Source organism: Strix uralensis, chromosome 3 (assembly GCF_047716275.1).
Source record: "Strix uralensis isolate ZFMK-TIS-50842 chromosome 3, bStrUra1, whole genome shotgun sequence".
Lineage (NCBI taxonomy): Eukaryota > Metazoa > Chordata > Aves > Strigiformes > Strigidae > Strix > Strix uralensis.
Genome location: NC_133974.1, coordinates 81,325,575 through 81,346,776, shown reverse-complemented (window position 1 = coordinate 81,346,776; position 21,202 = coordinate 81,325,575). Strand labels below are relative to the sequence as shown.

General features: G+C 38.0%; 1 protein-coding gene across 1 annotated transcript in view; it reads left to right on the top strand.

Moving 5' to 3' along the window:
• Positions 1-12,187, top strand: part of THBS2 (thrombospondin 2) — a 37,824-nt gene extending 25,637 nt beyond the window's left edge. The window contains exons 16-22 of the mRNA XM_074863053.1: positions 534-652; positions 1,261-1,495; positions 4,558-4,785; positions 5,243-5,514; positions 6,456-6,553; positions 8,791-8,930; positions 9,622-12,187. Of these exons, the coding sequence (XP_074719154.1) occupies positions 534-652; positions 1,261-1,495; positions 4,558-4,785; positions 5,243-5,514; positions 6,456-6,553; positions 8,791-8,930; positions 9,622-9,629 (1,100 nt within the window). The 3' untranslated portion in view covers positions 9,630-12,187. The remainder of the gene's footprint in view (positions 1-533; positions 653-1,260; positions 1,496-4,557; positions 4,786-5,242; positions 5,515-6,455; positions 6,554-8,790; positions 8,931-9,621) is intronic.
• The last annotated feature ends 9,015 nt before the right edge of the window (positions 12,188-21,202 follow it).

Genomic DNA, 21,202 nt, shown 5'->3' with positions numbered 1-21,202 from the left:
CTGAGGAGGAACAGTTTATTTTGAAAATTTGGCATGCCGTACAATAAATGATGCACTTGTTTTGGTAAAATTAAATTATTTAGTGCTGAGGCAGCTGACCATTAATGCAGTTGTTCCTATACAAAACTCTTCAGAAATTCCACCATGATATAGCTGTGCATTTGATGTCATTTCTTACAGTGTGGGAAGAAAACCCAAATCAAATTATTTAAAAAGAAAAATACTCCACCTCTTTATCTGTTATTCTATGAAAAAGGGCTGAATTCTTAAGATATAATCAGCCCTTACTCTAGCAAAATTCCTTAAGAAAATGCATATAGGAGACTTTATCATAACAAGAAAAGTGGAATTGATGCCACAATTTTTCTTTCTAATATTCACCTTTTCACTATTTCATGTTGTAGCATCAGAAAGTATATGAACCTCTTAAGAGCCTTGCTTCTTTACTGGTGACTCCTACAGTCTATGGCTGTCTGTGCTGAATGCTATATCATTCCAATTTCTTCAATGTTTTGTTCTTTTTTTCCTCATAGACATTTTTAATGAACGAGACAATTGTCCTTACGTCTATAACACAGACCAGAGTGATACAGATGGTGATGGAGTTGGTGATCAGTGTGATAATTGTCCATTGATGCATAATCCAGACCAGGTAAATGTTAGAGACAGTTTCCTTAGTGGTAATGTCAGAACAAGGGCAGAGTTTTAAAAGAACACAGGAATTGCTATCAGTCCCTGTTTACTGTAGAGCTGAAGAGGTGGATCTCTATTGCTCATTTTCACATCTCAGGTTGTCAGATCTCTTTGTCAGATGAAAGGGAAATAGAGTGATGATGCCTTTAATCCATGGTCCAGCCTTTGAACTGTCTTCTTTCCCCATGGCAAGTGAGTACAGCCTCAGGGCTGCATTTGGTATGCTCAAGTTTGTTGGTCCACATGCAGATAAGTAACATGAAGTATATAGAAGCAATCGGAAAATGTGCTGCCCAGACTGACACTCCCCTGTGATGTCTAGAATGAGAGCAATGAAGATTGTGTCCAAAGACCTGCCCTGGAAATGTCTTGGGGACCAGATTTTATACACTGATAGCAGAATAAGTAGCCATATTAGTTTGAAGTTATGTCATGGTTGTCATCATGATATCACTTGTCTCCAGAGAAATCCTTGAAGAGGAGTGTTGAGAAATTACGTACCAAGCTATCTGTACTTTTGTGTTTAGTAACAATAATAAATTTACTCTTTAAAATTTTTTTGGGTAGACTGATGCAGATAATGACCTTGTTGGTGATCAGTGTGACAACAATGAGGACATAGATGAAGATGGCCACCAGAACAACCAGGATAACTGCCCTTACATCCCCAATGCTAATCAGGCTGACCATGATAAAGATGGTAAAGGCGATGCCTGTGACCCTGATGATGACAATGATGGTGTCCCGGATGACAGGGACAATTGTCGCCTCAGATACAACCCTGAGCAGGAGGACTCTGATGGTAAGAACAATGTCATGTGAATGTCGTTTAGTTCTTCGTATCCAGTTCTGATCTTGGAGTATTAATACGTGACAGAGAAAGACTTCAGATCAAACTGAGCTGCTTTTGACATTCGAGACACCGTGGATTTCAGTGGAATTGAACTGGCCAGTTTGGTCCAGGGTGAGAGCATTAGGAGCCTCTAATGGGACAGGGGCTCAAACACACACATACTTATTTATAGAAGGACATCTTTAACAAATTTTAAAAGAAATTTATTTTTTAATTTGTTTATACTTCGGATTTTCACTTTGAGTTGAAATATTAAAAATCTGGCAAAATATTTAAAATAGTTTGAAATTCAAATTTCTTAAAAAATGAAAAATGAGCTGCTTTGATTTCAAAACAAGTTATCTTCTGAAAATTAAAATGGGAAAAAATATGGTTTACTGCTCTGTTTTATTTTGAAAAACAGACTATTTTCCCAGGTTTAAGTCTAAAATTCTTGTTAATTTTTAACTACTTTTGTAAAAAAAGATTTCTGAGCAGGTTTTCTCAAATTTGCTTTGTAGGTAGCTTTAAACATGTCTTGATGATCTACATGTCACAGTTTAAAAAATGGATATGTAATTGTTCTATTCTCCAGTACTGTAGTAAAATGTTTCTGGTCACTCTCAGACAGTTCTACTCTGTGCTTGGCAGTATTTCAATAATGAAATAGTGATAGTTTCACATCATAAATGTAATTTATGATCCTTTGAAAAACATCATAATATGTCTACAAGTAACGGCCTTTGCAATAAACACAGGTGAGAAATTTCTGTTCTGAGTTATACAGTTTGCTGGAGTTATTCCATGGTTACACTGGTGAAACTGAAAGCAGAATTTAGTACCTACACAGAATGGTTTTATTCACATGTAGAAGGATAAAATCCTTAGCCCTGACTGATTTCCTGGGAAGACAGCTGCTGGCAGTAGGAAGTTTCTGGTTGGTAGACAGCAGTAGTACTTAAGTACTTAACCCTTCAGTCCAGTTATGTATTTGGAATGTCTTTGTACTTACTAATCTCTGGAATAGCCCCTTGATTTGAGAAATATTCCAGAATAAGGGTGCCCCCAAACTGGAATAGTTTCTTGTAGTCGTCTGTCACCCGGATCTTGCAAGGGAGACTACATTTATGTATGGAATAAGGATTCACAAAAAGCGTAAATTTACAGTTTAGCTGGCTCATCAATATCATTAGCAGCAGGCCCAACAGAAATCTTGGAAAAGTGATAAATAAAGCTAAAAGATGTTCCCACGCTCTTGAAGATGTGAGCTATAGCATATAAATTTGAAGCCCTGGAGAGAGCTGTTGGACATGGCTGGGTAAGCAAATGCTTTCTAACTTTCCTTGACAGGGAATCAGTATTGTCAGCAGCTGCTCAGTACCAAATGAACATCAGCAGGACTTTCAGTGAATAATTAGATTCTTCTGTGACTCAAGAATTACCTCTTTGATATTGGCAAAGGGAATAAAATTGGAAATTAATTCTCTTTCCTCCAATAAGTACTAAGATGAACAGGTGCAGGAGTATGCAGCTGGTCAGGATTTGGAGTTCCCCATGGCTGATAGCCAGGGTGGAAAATGGGACCGTTTTACCACATATCTGAACTGCAGAAAGTCTTTGAGATATTAGATGTTTCAGCTTTCTCTAACTGTTTTTTGGCTGTTGCCTAAAACTCATTCAGCTTTCTCTCTGAAAGCTTCATACTTGGATAATGCTGTGCTGGTTAGGCATAGTAATGTAGCTTTCCATTTGTCTGTGGAGCAGGTCAGTACTGAATGAGCTGGATCATTGCTGTTTTCCATTGTGTTAATTCCCATGTTCTTAGAGCAGTCACAAACACTTTAAAAAAAGCAGATGCTCAGTTACATGAGGATAGAAACAAATTAGCTAACAGTTCTGATTTTACATTAGTACCCAGTGTAATATCCAGTGGTTTCTGTTTTAAATGTCGGAGCATTTGTGTATTTGTTTCTACACTTGTCTAGCCAACTTTTCCTACTTTATTTCAGGTGTTTGTACTATTGTATGCCACTGAGTAACAGTGGCATTGGCAATGAGATTTTTTTTAATGCCTCCTTTCACTACCTACTATTCAAGGCAAATCAAGGCAAATCTCCTGGTTTCCAGCAATATTATGGGTAATTAAGAAAGGAAATAATTTTTCTTTTTTTTTTTTAAATATTGAGTGTAGTAAAAGTGTTGAGCAGAAGCACAACTGTAGCTGGGCTGTATGGATGTATTTTTAAGTTCTCTAAAAATCTTCTTGCAATTCATATAACGAAACTTAATATTTCCATTTCTCCAAGGCTAGTCCTGTTGGATACAGTTCTTCTTTCTTTTTTCTTACATTTTTCTGCAGTGCTACATTTTTCTACAAATTTTTCTACCTGCAAGTGAGTGACTAAACATGTATGCATATTTTACTGCAATACTGTTCCCACTTTTTTTTGACATAAACATGACACTTCTGCAATCTGTAGCACCTTAGATTGTTGCTGAAGGAATCTTGAGACAGAGATAAAAGGAGTCTGAAAAAAGTTTAGTATCTTCAATAGTATATAAAGATTTAGTAATAGGCAGGAAGATTAACAGTTTAACACTATTGTTTGAATTCATTTACATTGCACATATTAGAATGTGGCGTTGTATCCACATATGGGACAAATCAAACTGAAAATGTAATACAAACATTAGTGAATTACATCAACACAGCAGACTTCCAACTTTTCCCACCCTGATTCCAAAGCAGCGTGTAGACTGGGACCAGATTGGTCACTGTCATAAACCACTGACAGGACAGTTTTATTTACAACGATTTTGGCCCTGATCTAAGTTGATGACTTCTGGTCATTACCAGCAACATTTCAAATGGACTTTCAGAAAATGAGGCTTTCTTTGGAGTCATTTGGAGTGTTCTTTGAGAAACAAGAGAATAACATATATATCATAAATTTCTTCCATCAGTGGGAGAGCTGTTAGGAAGGTTGGATAAATTGCTAACAATTTCATTTGCTTATTCACATTGCTTATAGGTGATGGCAGAGGTGATATTTGCAAAGATGACTTTGACAATGACAATGTCCCAGATATTTATGATGTATGTCCTGAAAACAATGCCATAAGTGAAACTGATTTCCGAAAGTTCCAGATGGTCCCCCTGGACCCCAAGGGAACAGCTCAGATTGATCCCAACTGGGTTATTCGCCACCAAGGCAAGGAACTGGTGCAGACTGCCAACTCTGATCCTGGAATAGCTGTAGGTGAGTATCACATGTCAGCCACCATCTTTGGAAAAGTAACCAGTCATCTGGTGATAAGGAAAAAAAAAAAAAGTGGATAAACATACCTTTAACATACCTTTTTGGTGCTGCAAGCTTTGGACTGACACATGGGGACAGTGTATATGCCCAAATTAAAAACAGCTCAGTGCTGTTTGCCTTTGACCATTCATCTCATCACTGACAATAACTGTTGAAGAACTTGATATAAGCATAGTGCCTGCTGTCGTCAACGCCCCCTGTAAACAACTTATTTCTCTCCAGAAGCATCCATGCGGTAGGTAGGCAAGTATAATTACTGCCTTTTCTACAGGTAAGGAAACTGAAAAAGCTAGTTTACGACTCCTGGCAAAACTCAGGATAGAGCTGGGACTCTTGGGTGTGGGTGGCCGGACCCAGCATTGTAACTCAATGGTTTGTCTCTTTTGTCCTCTCCCAGGCTATGATGAGTTCAGCTCCGTTGACTTCAGTGGGACATTCTATGTTAACACAGACCGTGATGATGACTATGCCGGCTTTGTGTTTGGCTACCAGTCCAGCAGTCGGTTCTATGTTCTGATGTGGAAGCAGGTCACTCAGACCTACTGGGAGGACAAACCCACCAGGGCTTATGGCTATTCTGGTGTGTCGCTCAAAGTAGTGAACTCAACAACTGGTACTGGTGAACACTTGAGAAATGCTCTCTGGCACACAGGGAACACCCCTGGGCAGGTGAGAGATTTAAAACTTCAGGCCAACAATGCATGACTAATATTTTAAAAAGAAGGGAGGTGTCTCAAAGAATTTCCTTTCGCACCTCAATTTTTGCAGACATTTATCAGCTTTTCTTCAATTCCCATATTACTGGTGTCAATAATAATATTTGCATTATGTTTCAAAGAAAACATTACACATATAAAAGATTATGAATGGAAAAAATTACATGTATAAAAGGGAAGATGTGGTGTGGTCCAAAGAAAAAGGAGTGAGAGGTCTCAGTTATCCACAAATCCTTTGTGACCTCTGTATTCGCGCTTGCTTCTTTGGCATTCCAGCTTGTTTGAATTATATGTGGTTTAGAGTTCAGTAACCAGTCACAGCCAAAGACAAAAGAAATGAAAACAAAGAAAACTGCTGCTGTTCCAACTAGGGCCCAGCCGTGGAAGAAACTTGTGCCTTTTGGAAATGAAGTTAGTGGGGCTTTGCACAGGGATAGGAATTTCATGCTTTGGAGCTCCTTGCAGGAAAAAGACCTTGACTGAGTGTGAGAGACTTCTAGGAGCAGGCCACAGGCACTAACATCTGTGCAAGCTGCAGTCCCCTCCTTTGTATCTGGACTGATAGGAGAAGTTGCACTGACTCTGTCAGTGTGGGTGTGTATGTACAAACAGAGGCAAGACTTCTTAGGGGAAGTTAGGTTTGATGCTGTCATGGTCTTCGGTGACTCCAACTATGACACTACAGATGAGTAATGATCAATAATTTAAGACAGAATTTTTCATTACTCTCACCCTATAAGAGAGATCTGTTCATCATATCATCGAATGTTAAACACTGTTTTCAGCTTCATGCACGGCAGCAAGTAAGCTTTGACTGCATGTACAGTTGCTATAGTGGATGTAGAGTTACTGGAGCAGTCTGTTTCTAATAAGGCATTTGTATTCCTACTGTAGGTGCGTACTTTGTGGCATGATCCCAAGAACATTGGCTGGAAAGATTATACTGCTTACAGGTGGCATTTGATTCATAGGCCTAAAACAGGATTAATAAAGTAAGAAATGTTTCCGCACCCCTCTTTTTTAGTAGCAAAACTTTTTAGTCTCTGTTGATATAAGAGCTATGTTATCAGTTTCTTTGTTCTGATAATGATGATACTTGTGTAACAGTTTGTTCTGATATTTTAGGGACATTTTGTTATCTTTAGAATAAGTTATTTTCATTTTCAGATGTATTTAATTTAGTCTGGATGGTTCAATTTTTACATCAGCTAAATATTCTTAAATTAAAAAAAAAAAAAATCTTTCTCAATAGCCCTTCTGTAAAGGGACCAAAAATTCCTGAACAAAACTCAAAGCAAGATTAGAACACGAGATTCGTCTCCAGCCTCTGGAATTTGAATGAATGAAATTAATTAGAAACACCAGAATTGCTGCAGGGAAGTAGGCCAACGGCCTGTCTACTTCAGCATCCTGTCTCCCATAGTGGCTTATATGAGATGCTGCAGAAGTAGCCATGAGAACATCTGTAATGCACACAACAAGGAGCTATGGCACATGACTTTCCTTAGAGCCCAGCTGTTTATCTGATGTTCCAAAGAATGAGAATTAACTGTCCATGTTAATTTTATCTTCTACTAACTGTAACTGTAAAGGATGTTTTTCATGGAACAGAGGCTGACCTTACCTCTTTATGTCTTGTTTGTGTTTATGAGCCAGGAGAGTTTCGTTTGACTGTGAAAGACAAAGGGTAGACAAATTTGGATAGACTGAGTTACTAAGTTACCTGTTTCTTGGAAAGAAGAGTTTCTTTATGCATCAAAGTATTGCAGTGCAAAGCTCTGACTGATAGAGGTCAAAACGAAACCTGAGTTTCTCATTCATGTTGCTGTTACCATTTCAGAATCTACTTAGTGTCAGACAAAGCATGTTTCAACTGGTATCCCATTAATCTACCATGAGAAATTCTAAGGTCCAGGGCATTAAATTCCTTCATTCTTTAGGGGGTTTTTATAGAAAATAAATAAATAGACTCAATTATTTCACTAATATAGTCATAAAACCATTTTATTTGTACAGAAACAGCAATTTTGTATTAACATGATTAGAGCTGCATAAATTTTTCTGGTGGTATGAATAATTTATTAAAAACTTCTCATATGTTTTTGGTTCTTGAAATTTTGAGAATTACATTGAATGAAGGAAAACCTGTTATTCTTTTTGCTGTTCTTTTTACCATCCATTAAGTACTGTTTTCAGGAAGTAGTTTCATACTTGTCTTTGGGCACCTTTCAGAAAATAAAACACTTCAAGGTAGAGCAAGTACTGGACATGCATTTCTGCCTAAGCAGAAATCTGTCCCTGAGTTATAGGAAGTTGCTCAAATGTATTCATCCTCATGTGAAGCCATCTTGCTTTGTATAACTAATGTATTGTCAGTCGAAGCAGGACCATAATCCCTTCGTCCAGACACTGTTCTGATTTACAGACTATAGAGTCATCTCTCATTTGGCCTAAAAGCTATTTTAAGAGACTGAGAGCCTAAGAACCTCGACTATCTCAAAGTCTCCCATGAGAAATGGAGAATCCAAGTTCAAGGAACTGCAGTCTATCTGACAGAGAAGGAGAATGAAGAGACATCTTTAGAAGTCTTTTGGCTGCGGGGTGGATGCTTGAAACACTACCAAAAAACCTAAAAAAATCCAAACAAAAAAACAAACCAAGTTCTCCTTCTTTTCTAATTTATTGTTTGTCTAGCTGTTTGTGTCCAAATCCTTCCAGCTTTCACTAAGCTTTTAAAATGTCTGAAACTGAGATTCAACATGTCTCCAAATAATGTTTTGTTTGACTTTAAAGGGATGGTTCTGCCATTTTCTGATGTTGGCCCTTGCACCTAAAGACAAATAAATCAGCTGTTCACACAGCTGTAAAGACAACTTTGCTAAGTGATGTGGCAAGGTCTTGCACTAACCTCTGAGTTCACAGGGACAGGAGCTTATCAATATACATGACATAAGTTCATTCCAGGAGACAAGACTGCCGTAAATAAAGAATTAGGAAATCTTTTGCAGATGGTGTCCATAAAATTTCTTATGGAACAGCTCCACTGCTTCTGATTAATGTGTTATGGCTAACAGCCAGGTGGGCGTGAGAAGTGATCCTTACAATGAAGTTGGGTTTTCTGATGCCTTGTTGAAATTAATTCTGTTTCAGTTCTTCAGAACTGTTAAAAGCCCTTAGCAGACATTACATTATCCTTCTTGTCCAATGTAAATTATGTTCTTCTTTACAGAGTTTTAGTGTATGAAGGGAAACAAGTCATGGTGGATTCTGGACCAATTTACGATACAACCTTTGCTGGTGGACGATTAGGTCTTTTTGTCTTCTCTCAAGAGATGGTTTATTTCTCTGACCTCAAATATGAATGCAGAGGTTAGTTACAGAAAATGTCTGGAAAATGCTGAAGCCTTTGATAACCTGTGGAGAAGGCACAAAATATGGAAATTAAAAGTATTCTCTAGTACTGAAGGCAATGTGTAATCTCATAGCACGGAGTAAACCGTGATTTGTTGAAATACCATGAATGCCCTTTGCCCTGATAGTAAGCTCAATTTGAATAACAAAACCCAGATGTTTAATACTGCCCACCTGGAAAAAATGAGATAGAAATGTCTGAGTGAGATACATGCTTAGAATTCTCTCTGTATATCTACTTTCCTTTGTAGGCTATTTCAGTGTGTCCTGTGGGCAGACAGCTACTTCTGGATCACCCCTTTTTCAAGAGGCATGAAGGAGAGAGCAGATATTTCTAATGAGCATGTCTGTCTGTAGTGCCTTGTCCAAAATGTTTTGAAATACAGAAAATGCTTTCCCAGGTTTTCTTACATATGATTTTTTTATATACATTTAGATATATAGGTGCACATACACATATGTGTGTGTCTCTAGGCAGATAGATACCTATCTTTATATAAATGTCCTCACATTTGTAGGAAATGCAGAAGAGGAAACATTGTGCTGCATCCCTGTACTGTATCATGATGGAGCTCTGTTCTTGTGTGATTGACTTCCTAACCAAATGAAGCAACCACAGTTAATATTTTTTTTTTCCCATTTCTTTCAGATGCTTGAGCAATGGTTGCTGCATTACCAGCAAAGTACTGTAAATGCTATGCAACCTAGACACCTCAGTACATCCTGGTACTCCCAGTTTCTATTTTTGTGTACCTCCTGTCCTCTGTCCTCGTGCTCCACTCACCAGGCACCTCCCTGCTGCCAGGAGTGCCTCAGCCATCCCTCCACCCAAGTGCCTTCTCACAGCCAGGACTAATGAAACCTAAATGTGAGCGTCTGACCCACCACTGAAGCAAAAGCAGATTGATACATTAGAACACTTTTGTAGAGTGAAAATTTAGCAAATCATGTTTGTTTGTTTGTCTTTTTAAAGGAATGACGTTTACATATAAAAATGTAATTACTTAATGTATTTATATATATATGGAGAAAAAGAGGGGGGTGATGATTATCAGTCATTGTCTTTAAGTGAGGAAAAATGTGTTTGAATAACTTTTTTAGGTGTATGGTTGACACTTCCTTGCTCTGATCAGAACTGGACTTCAGTAACACAAAGCCTCTGGGTCTAATTTTAGCAAAGTGATGGGGGCCACACCAACAGTATCTATTATAACAATGAAAATGCCTTTGGATAATAAAGTAAAGATCAATTATGAACATTTCTTGATCCAAAAAGATGTTGTTTAGCTGATGAGGATGCTCTTAATACACCTGTTAAAATTACAGTTGGTAGAAATGTCAGATTTGCAGCCTAATGCATTGTCTAGTAGAGGCTTAATTCAGGCCCAACAGAATTGAACTAGAAACTCCCATGTGAAAGGGAAGAGTTAATTCCAAAGCTATCACTACTGTCTGACTTTCAAAAAATTATTTCCAGTTGTTCTGTTTCAGTCATATTTTGCATTCCCTTGTAATAAAGAATATACCATGACCATGTGGAGCAAAATGAACCTGAACCACTTTCCCACCTCTGCTGCAAAAAGCACTTTGACATCCTGAATCCTGATGTGGGTTTTTGAAAAGGTGGCAACGCCACTATTACTTAATTTGGTAACGTATGAATTTAAGGTTCCATTTATAAATATTTTGTTAGTATTTATTATGATTATCACACCGAGCTACCTTCTCTGATAATTTATTTTAAAGCATGTCATATAATGCATCAGTAATACATTCACAAATAATAATATTTTAAAGCTATTTTAAAAAGCATATCACAATATGTAGATATTGTCAAAGCATGGTATACACTTAAGTATAGTTTTATGGGTTATATTCATGTATGCTTTAAAGTTAAATGAATAATAATAAGGAATTTGTAAATGGAACCTTAATATATAGCCAGTTACCCTAATTTTAATATTTTGTAATGTTACCTATGTCTGCTGTATATAGAACTTCTTAAATAATGCTGAAGGGATACCAGTGTTTATTCTAAACAGATACAACAGTTACTCAGATATACAATAGTATAAACATGTTTAACATTTTTTTGTTTTAAGTTTTATGAGCTTTGTTCTCAAAAAGAACATGTGCTGGTGTAATTTTATTCATAGATGGGTTAACTAATGGAATACTGCAGTACCTCTGCCTTCTTATAGGGCTCAGTGAGCTAAATGTTGAATCAACTTTTTCTCCCTTGAAATAGATTTTGTTGCTATATTCATTAGAAATGAATCCACAGTTGCTGGCTTTATTGCACATTTTATAGTGTTCATATTATCAAATATTTTTTTTGTTTTGTTCCTGTTTGGTTTGGGGTTTTTTTCCCAAATCATCTTCATGAGGTTTTTAAATGTTTCAGTTTTTTATTTTTGGTGTTTCAAACTGTATCCCCAAGTCCCAAGCAGAAGGGAGGGTGACTTCATTAAATGTAATGATTGTAATGGCTGTGTAGGGTTTTTTGTTTTGTCAGAGAGAGACATCAGTGTGGGGATGAAGATGTTAATATTTGGACTGTATCATAATTTTCCTATTCTATGTAAATTATTTATGATGTTTTTTTAATTTCTCTTTCTTTTTTTTCCTTGCAAGTGTGTGTGAGAGTGAGATCAATGAAATTTCATTTTGTTTTGCCAAAGATTGTAAATAATTATTTATTTGTTTACAGGACAGAACTTTATCATTTAACGTCCTGATTCATTTAGTCAGATCCTCATTTTTTTATATATATATATATATTTTAAGAAATTACTGATAGGAAATAAACTGTAAAAAGGTTTTATAAACAAAATTCTCTTTACCTTTTTTGTAGTTAAAATGTTCCTTTAAAGAAACTATTCCATTCCCCAAAGCCCTTAGTTAAATAAGCCTCTTGCCTTGCTATAAACCAGTTCATTTCAAGCAAACCAGCAAATCTGTTGCTTGGTTACAAGTCACTGACTGTTTTCTAAGGTTCTAAACAGCAGGTTTCCTAGTCTTTCTGACAAGACATCATTCCCCGTGAAGTCTTTATCTGGGAAACTTTCAGGTTTTATTTATGGCATTGCAACTGCGAAATTTTGGTCCTGCTTCTTTTTTTTTTTTTTTTTTTTGCTGGACTTGTACACACATTCTCAGTATTGTGTCTTGGCCGATGTGTCTGAACAAATATACCATCCTACTCTGTAACTGCTTCTGCTGTGAGTCCCATCGGAGTCATTGGGATGTGTTGGTGTGAGCAATGATTGCCTTCCTGCTGGAGATTTTCAGGAATCAGTGAATTGTCACTAATCAAACAGAATAAAATACAAGAAAATATTCTTAGCATAAGAGATCTTTGCCATGATTATGAACTGTTCCCAGGGAGAGGAATTTGACTTGGATTAGGAAAAGTAAGAATGACCAGCATGGCAAAATTTGAGGTGTGAACTCAAGTCATATTCTCTTATAAATATCCCAACTACTAACTTCTATTGACTTCATGAATATCCCAACTATTCACTTTTCTTGGCCTTACAAATATCCCATCTATTCGGTTTCCTTGGCTTTTGGGTCCGGTGTGAGTACTCAGAATATTACACAAGAAAGCTATATACTCTTCAGCACAATCTTTTGATGAGTCCTTTAAACTAATACAAATGTCCAGTCTTGTAGAGAGGTGGCTTTCTTCTATTTATGCTGCAAAGACATCAATTATTGACATCATTGTTCAGGTAATAGAGTGATCAAGATCTTGTTACCCATGCTCTCAAGAGTCCCAGTTAAATGTCTGGTATGGATCTGCAAGAGAGTTTTGAGTCTGAACACTTAGTGGTGATTCAAAGGGAGAAAACATAAATCCCTTTTTTCCAAACAAAACCCCATAAAATGGACTCAGGGAAATAAAATGACTGGAAACATGTGAAACCATAACAGCAGCACTTCAGTACTAGTACAGAGTCTCTGAGAAAAACGGGAAGGACCAAAAAAGCAAATATTAATGCTGTGAATGAGCAGGTTCATATAAAGCAGTGACATTCTCTGACCTCTGTCTATTGTTCTAACTACAGGCTTTTGAAGAAACTGAGGAATATTTGTGTAATTTATGAAAAATGCCTATTTAAAAATTTTGCAGCCTCTGCATTTCTGGTTCCCAGAGAGATATGGGTATGGAAGAAGGCGGCCTGAAAACCCTGCATAGAGGCTGTTTTTCTCACAAGGGGAAGCAGAGTAGAACAGGAGCTGATTCTGCCACTGACTCCTGCGTGATACTATACAGAATTGTTTTAATTTCTCTGAGCATCAGGCTCCCATCTACTAAAAGTCAAGGGTAAATTTCTTCCTCTTTAAAATCCTTGTAATAAGTTTTATGTATCTTAGTTTCTGGACCAGTCAAAAAAACGTGAAATACTGAAAACCAAAACCCCCCTGAAATTAATTTCTGATGTGACTTATTGACCACTTTTAAAACATGGATTTTTCAGATAAACTTTGGATAAGTCTCTGAATTCTGAAAAGTTAAGCTGAACTCACAGCGTTTAAGGATTTGTCCATTATAAGTGTTACACATTTACCATGATTTCTTCCAGAAAGGAAGGAAAAAAATCCACTCAAGGATTATACCTGTGATTTCACACATCAGGCAGCCCAAATATTAGCATCATGAATGCTAACATCTGTGTCTACTCCTTGCTAGCTACACAATGTCAGCAGAAGCTGAACAGACTATCACAGTCAGTGGGCCAAATCCTCATCTTGGTCAGCCCAGTGGGAGTTTTGCTGTGGACTTGAGTGATATCTGGATGAGATTCAGGGTTCAATTTATGCTGCAAATGTCCATAGAGGAAGAACTCTAATGCTCGCATGGGAACATCTGCTGTCTAAAGCCATTTGAAAAATAAATAACTGTGTAATAACTTGGCACAGCGTTGTTCCCAATGTGGAGAAGACCACCCTTGAAGATCAGGAAGGGGGACTTTAAAGCAAAAGAAACCTGGGACTGATTAAATCAAAGGTCTTTTTAATCCATTCTCCTGCTTCTTGAAACTGCCGGTACAAAATGCACCAGAGGAAGGTGAAAAATATTTATCATTAAAAATCATGTATCAGCATGCCTAGAAGGGAAACATCATTCCTAGCCTCAGGCAGTTAATGGGTGGTTTCTGCCTTCATGCCTGCACTAATATAACTGCAAATATTCTTTTTATCATATAAATACCTTGGGTTTTTAATCCCATTTCTCAAACTATTGACAATTCTGGAGGTTGATTATACAATATACAGAATAGATTTCCTTTTACCATTTTTAGGTCTGTTACTGTTTAATTTCATTGATGGGCTTTATTTCTCACAGACTTTGGGAAGGAGTGAATAGTATATATTTCATCATAAAACTGCATGTTACAAAAAAAATATTCTGCTTTGCTTTTACTGCTTGTGTGCATGTGTCTGTAATGGGTTCATGCAGTACATCAAAGGTAGCAGAATTTCCTCTGCTTGCTGAAAAGATCAGCTGTCATGTTGTAATTCTGTTTGCGTACAGGATGCTACCCATGGTTATGGCCTTCTTCAAGGCTCTGTCTAGCTCTTGCATAGACATGTCATATGACACACACACACATCTACATACTTTGCAAAGGATAGGTGTTATTCTGTGCTTGTCTTGTTCTTAATGCTTTCCCTAGCCATCTACTACTGGCCACATTTGGAATCAGGCAAATGAGTTGGACAGATATTTTACAGTCTTTTATCCTGTCAATTATCATTGATCATTACCTGTTCATTTGATATTTGTAGAGCTAGATGTGAACACATTTAGTGTTGTTCCCTTAGAAGCAAGTGAATTTCTTTTCAGGCTCCTGCTGACATCGCTGGACTCTTCAGCACTGCTGAATGCACCAGTCTCTGAATGCTGGAGGCATATATTGCAAATCATACTTCAAATCTTAGCAACAGTTGTAATAAGGTAACTTGTAACTTAGAAATTGTTTTTAGTCATTGAAATTACATAGTCATTCAGTAACCTTTAGGACATACAGTCTTGACGCTCCCTTTGTGAGCTGATTTCCTGTCTTTAAAACGTGCTGACACAAAAGAAAACAAGGGCGAAGGTGGAAAGCTTCAGGCACTGTCAACTGCTGCAATGGATAATTTTTGACCAACACCTCTTTATGTATGTGAAGAAAATGAAACCCAGAGTTTCCAGTTTCATGTGAGGCAGGTTTCTCTCAGATAGTCTTCTGACTGATCATTCAGTCCAGTTTTCTTCCTGGAGTTGTTGCTGCTGCCTTCTTGGAAATAGCAACAACATCCAAATAGAAATTTTAGGAATTGATCTGCCTGTCATAAACAGACAATGATTCAAGATATGGCAAAAACAATATCTCAGCTGGCTTTGACAGATATTCAGGAGCAGTGGCTACCCATTGTTAAAACACTCCTTGCTGGTGAGACTCGAGCACTTTAGACTTGGAGTGTGGAGCCCAAGCAAATTAATCTATCCTGATTTCTGAAGACTGAGCTGCAGTGTCTCTGCTCTAGGATTTTGCAGTCAGAAGTAAAGGACCACCCAGCTGGTTGTGGATGTAATCCAGTGGGTTTAACTATACACAGTAGCTCAGCTTTGATGCTGAAGAAGTGGGGACAATGTCTAGAGCTGAAACAAGTGGCATATGGAAGATCACTAGCTTTCTCAAGTGAGATTCAGTTACAAAGATACCGGCAATCAACGCTGTAGAGAACAGCACTTCTCCATTTAAAGAAAGAAGCTCCAATGTTTGTAAAGGGGAGCAGAAACAGGGAGGAAAAACAACATTATTAAATGTTCAGGTTCAGATTTGCACCATTTTCAAAGAAATGGAGCATCCATAGGCAGCAAAATTACAAGACCACATTCTTGGTTTTTTCTTCTTGGAAATTCTTCTTTTTAATTAAGTGCAGAAAAAGGAGAGAAAGAAAGAGTCACTGCATTCATTTTTTCATTAATATGTCACTAAAAAGCTCCCACTATTGTACATAGAGGGAACTGAGAGCGCTGTTATATAGTACCAAATCCATCCATACGATTTAATTCCTTGCTTTCAGTTGAAGACTTTATAGTTTTCTTGGTTTATTCAACAATATTCAAGTGCTCAAAAATAATAAATTACTCTCTCGGATCATCTTTCATGATGTCTCCATTGAAGACTGGTGTCCAGAACTTGAAATAGTCCTTAAATTGGTATTATTCATTAAATGGAAAGAAATTAAGCCATTCATGATTATAGATATGAAGAGTGCCCAACCCTGAGTAGGAACTGTATCCTCCATCACTGGACAATCAAGAAACCTATTGTTCTTCATGCCTAGCATCAGCCTGCCCTGTGGTGTGAGAAGATAATATCCTCTCCCTCTTAAACATGAGGAGAAAGAAGCTGTGGCTGAACAGAAATGAAGCAGAGGGCTTCTGAGCACTAGGTCAACGTCTTTATCACAAGACCACACATTTCAAAACAAACAGGCACAAGTCATCATGACAGCAATATGAAACCATCAGTTCCTGTTAAGACATTCATCTAACAATAAATTAACCTCCCTTTAAGAGAAATGAAGACAGACAACCACAAAGATGATCTTACTTGAATGCTTCCATATTCCCTTATTTATATCTGAAAATTACGATTATTCATGCAACCATGGGCACAACGCAGGAGAGGTAGATCAAAAGAATGCTCTCCTGCTAACTTGTTAGATTTGGCAGGTTGAGACTTATACACTGGAAGTCCCAGGCTTTCAAACATATCTCTAGTTTTGAGTACAGGAAAATGTTTCAGAACTAATGGCTACTTTAACAAATGACCCAGGTATTTGATATATTATCTGAGTTTATTAGTAAGACAATATTTCTGGAATATTTTCAAAAGGGGGAGAAATATTTACTATATTACATTTGAAATGCGTGGATAATATCCACTTTTCTGCAGTGATTGAAGGCTCTTCTGTGTAAAATCTTTTCAGCTATTAGGGTTTTTTTCGTTCCATTTCCATCTTTGGCAACTTTGTGAATGAAAATGAGAAGCTGATTTTTGTTGTTAGCAATCATTCTTAACCGCGTGGAAGACCTGATGCCTGATTATTTTTTACTGAAATCCTGTGTCTTGGGAAGGAAAGTTCTAGCCAGACCCATTTCTCTCTTCTGCAGAGAGGAAGAACTTTCTCTTCCAGTGGACATTGACAGCCTTCTGATGAGAGAAATAGTACAACTGAGTTATTCAAAGCAGGAGCTGGCACTTATGTTGCGATTCCACTTGACCCATTGTGACAGCCAAAGAAATAGCCAAGGTAAGAAATCCTGCATACAGCTATACCGTGTGCAGTCCCCTACGGAGAAGAGGGGGAAGATGTGCTAAGCCCACAGAGTTACTTCAAACACTGAGGTCTGCAGATCAGCTCCATGGCTGCTGTGTTGCCTGTACTTAAAATACTTTCCCTCATCTTCATGCCAGTGCATCTGTCTGCAGTCTAGTTCCAGATTTAACACCTGAATGCTGTGCTTAAGATATTTTTTTTTTAATGATGCGTATAGACTAAAACTAAACAGTTTTACTTGCTTATTTCTGGAATATTCATGCCAGTGGTTTTTTTTCTTCTATAAACTGGGGTTTCATAATGCTTCTGTATGTCCCAGAGGATGAAATAATGTTTTGAAAGAGTTCTTAAAAAAACTCCAGTGCAAAGCATTGTGATGTTGTAGCACTGTGAAGGATCATTTCTTGTGCTTTTTCATTCCTGTCCAGGATGAGCTCATAATGTGGTGGCTGCTATTTCTCAAAAAGTGTGCATTGTTTAGCTCTATGTTTATGTACATACTTTCTTCCCTGTATTGTTTCTTTCAACAGAGCATGAAATAATGTGATCTAACAATGCAGTTGGTAAATCACAACCTATTTCATATCAGCTATAGTTTCATGTCAGCTACTTAGGTCCTGCCCAATTCCCAAAACAGAGTGGAGCCACTGTAGTTTTCGCAGTACTTTCAGAAATAAAAAGTTACTTGGAAAACTACTGCATTAATTTCTATAGCTTCAAAAGAAATTAATGCTCCATTTGCACATATGGCCTTCTTATAAACAGGAAATATACTTTTCTGTCCAGTTTTGATTAAACAGTAACATGAATTTTACAAGGCTGACACTTCCAGATCCATACGGAAAAGATTTTGTCAATGTACATTTTTGTGCCCTTTTGTGTCTTTTCTGCCTACAATATTCTAAAAAGGTTTTAACACCGAAAAGTGGCTTGGAAAACCTTTGGTCTGTGATGTCTAAATAACTCAAGATGCAGAACTTTCTCAAGAAGAAAGATTAATTTTTACAAAAAATTGTGCTCCTATGCACAGAGGTTTACATTTGAATCATAATGAAAAAATGAAGCTCTTGCACAATTTCTGTTAACAAAAGCATAGCTGCTGATTCAAAATAGTCATAGACAAAAATATCACAGAATCACAGAATCATCAAGGTTGGAAAAGACCTTGAAGATCATCTAGTCCAACCATTAACCTCACACTGACCATTCTCAACTGCACCATATCCCTCAGCACTGGGTCAGCCCAACTCTTAAACACCTCCAGGGATGGGGACTCCACCACTGCCCTGGGCAGCCCATTCCAATGCCAAACAACCCTTCTGTAAAGAAATACTTCCTAATATCCAGTCTAAACCTTCCCCGGCACAACTTGAGGCCATTCCCTCTTGTTCTATCGCTTGTTCCTTGGTTCAAGAGACTCATTCCCAGCTCTCTGCAACCTCCTTTCAGGTAGTTGTAGAGGGTGATGATTTCTCCCCTCAGCCTCCTCTTCTCCAGACTAAACCCCCCCAGTTCCCTCAGCTGTTTCTCGTACGACATGTGCTCCAGATCCTGCACCAGCTCCGTTGCCCTTCTTTGGACACGCTTGAGTCATTCGATGTTCTTTTTGTAGTGAGGCAAACGTGCATGGTCTAGGGCTGTGAAAGAGAGTGCAGCAATGGCTGCCCTGTTACCCTTGGGGCACACAACAAACTCAGCAGCAAAACACCCCTCACACCTCAGCTCTGCCCGGGAGGCCCTTTTCTTTCCAGGGGGAAGGGGACAGGACATTGAGCCTGCCAGGACTGTTGTCAACAATGGACCAACCCTCCCTCCAGGTGACCACCCCTCAGCCAAGCGTCAGCCCCCACCTCCCCTCCCTCTCCCCCCTCAGGGCGGGGAGGACTCTTTATCAATATTTATCAATACTAAACTTACTGGCTCAGTGGCAGATGGAGACATATTGCAATGATTTGTACTGCAAAGGGGCCTCCGCTTTTTTAAAGCACCTATGCCAATATCACTTTACTGAAGCTATTGGAAAGCCAGCAGAAATCTCTCAGATGGAGACATGTAACATACCAGATGTGGCTTAGAGGAATGAGTGCAGGGAAAGCAGCAGCGATAAAATTGCACAAAATTTTATGGGGACTGACAAACCACACAAAAGAGGTGGGCAAGGGGAGAAAAACACTCTGCTCAGAGTCATAATCACTACTTGCAGAAATGTAAGATCTAGTCTGCAGAGATCATCAGCCAGTATCTGAACCACCTAAGATGCCTGGCAGGATCCCCTGGGGAACTGCTGTGATGTGTGCATCAGAAGCCAGCTGCTAGTCTTGCTTTGTCGCTGTGTACTTTTTATTAAATAGATTATAAAACCAGAGAGCCAAATTCTTGCTTCAGTTGTGCAGAGGCAGGCTGAAGAATTAGACGTATGCATAAAATACAGATGTTCCTTAGAGTGAGCTTACAGAGGTGGCATTTTTCACTTACATACTTTTTGGTGGGATCTTTTACTTTTTTCTGTTTTCTTAATCCTTCAAGAACAGAATGAAGACCAGTTATCTATGTTCATATCTAAGAATACTGAGGCTGCTTAAAGATGGAAACAGAAATTGAGATTGTTAATGGTGAGCTGAGGGCAACTGTTAAATCATATTTCCCAAAGGAATACTGGTTAAAAATGATTGGCCATTTGGTCTGTGTATCACAATGCACCATTTGCAGCTATAGCTGTAAGAAAAGTTCTATTTCCGTATGTGTGAGACAGATGATATTCTGGTAAATAAATGGAAAAAACCAAACCCAAACCAGAAATAGGATTTAACTATCTGATAAGTAGATACCTATACCTGGTCTAACTCTTTATACTTCCTTTTCAGTTAGTGAAGAAAAACAGGCTTCCTAGAAAAGAGTTGTTATTTTAATGTAGATATATAAAATAGGATAAATCTGAAAAGCTCAAATCCAAGCCAAAAGAGATATGCACTTACAAAACTATTATTTAGGATGCAGAAGGAAAGCATCTCTCCTGTTGTGCTCCACTCATAAGTGACTATAACACTAGAGTTATTGTATATTTTTTTGGTATAGTCTTGTGGTGAGAACATTTCTCTTACACACTCCTACTGGGGTATAAAAAAAAATATCCCTAAAGGTTTTTCAAGGTGCGCTTAATTGTATCTGGGCAAATAGAGCAAGTTTTCGTTTCTGATTATGCTGATTCAGAAGGATTCATTACCTGTGTTTGCTGGACCAACTTCATCCAAGTTGACCTTTGCTTTACTCACACCCCTGCTTTGAGGCATTTGAATAGAATGATTCATTAATGACATATCTGAGCTTAGGCAAAAAGACTCTGACCAGACAGAATGACCCAAATGGCTGTGATTCTGGATCCTAGCAGCTGCATTCACTTCACATTGCTAAATCTAGAGAAATCAACAACATTGGAATAGATATAAATCATCTCCTTAAAATTTAGGACCACTGCTGTGATATATAGGCCATTGGGAGACAAGAAAACTCATCACTAAACCAAAAATCAGTTCTGAGCAACTGCTCCAGCTGGATCTACTTGGATCAGCTGGGGTCGGCTAGACAGTTTCCAGAGGTCCCTTCCCACCTCAAGCAGTCTATGACTCTATAAAACATGGTGGAAAATTAAAGGAGCTCTTACACAGCCTGCTAGAAGCACCAGATTCAGGTGCTTCATCATCAATGGCAGAGCTTCAACAGTAAATTACACTGAGCAAGAAAATCTGTAAGTATGTTGTGATTCCAGCAGTGAACTTAAATCTGACTTTCAAAAGAAATGACAGTGATATGTGTGAGGCTGTATGGTTATCTTATGTTTAACCTGTATTAGTACCACATGCAGGACATCAAATTACACAGATCCT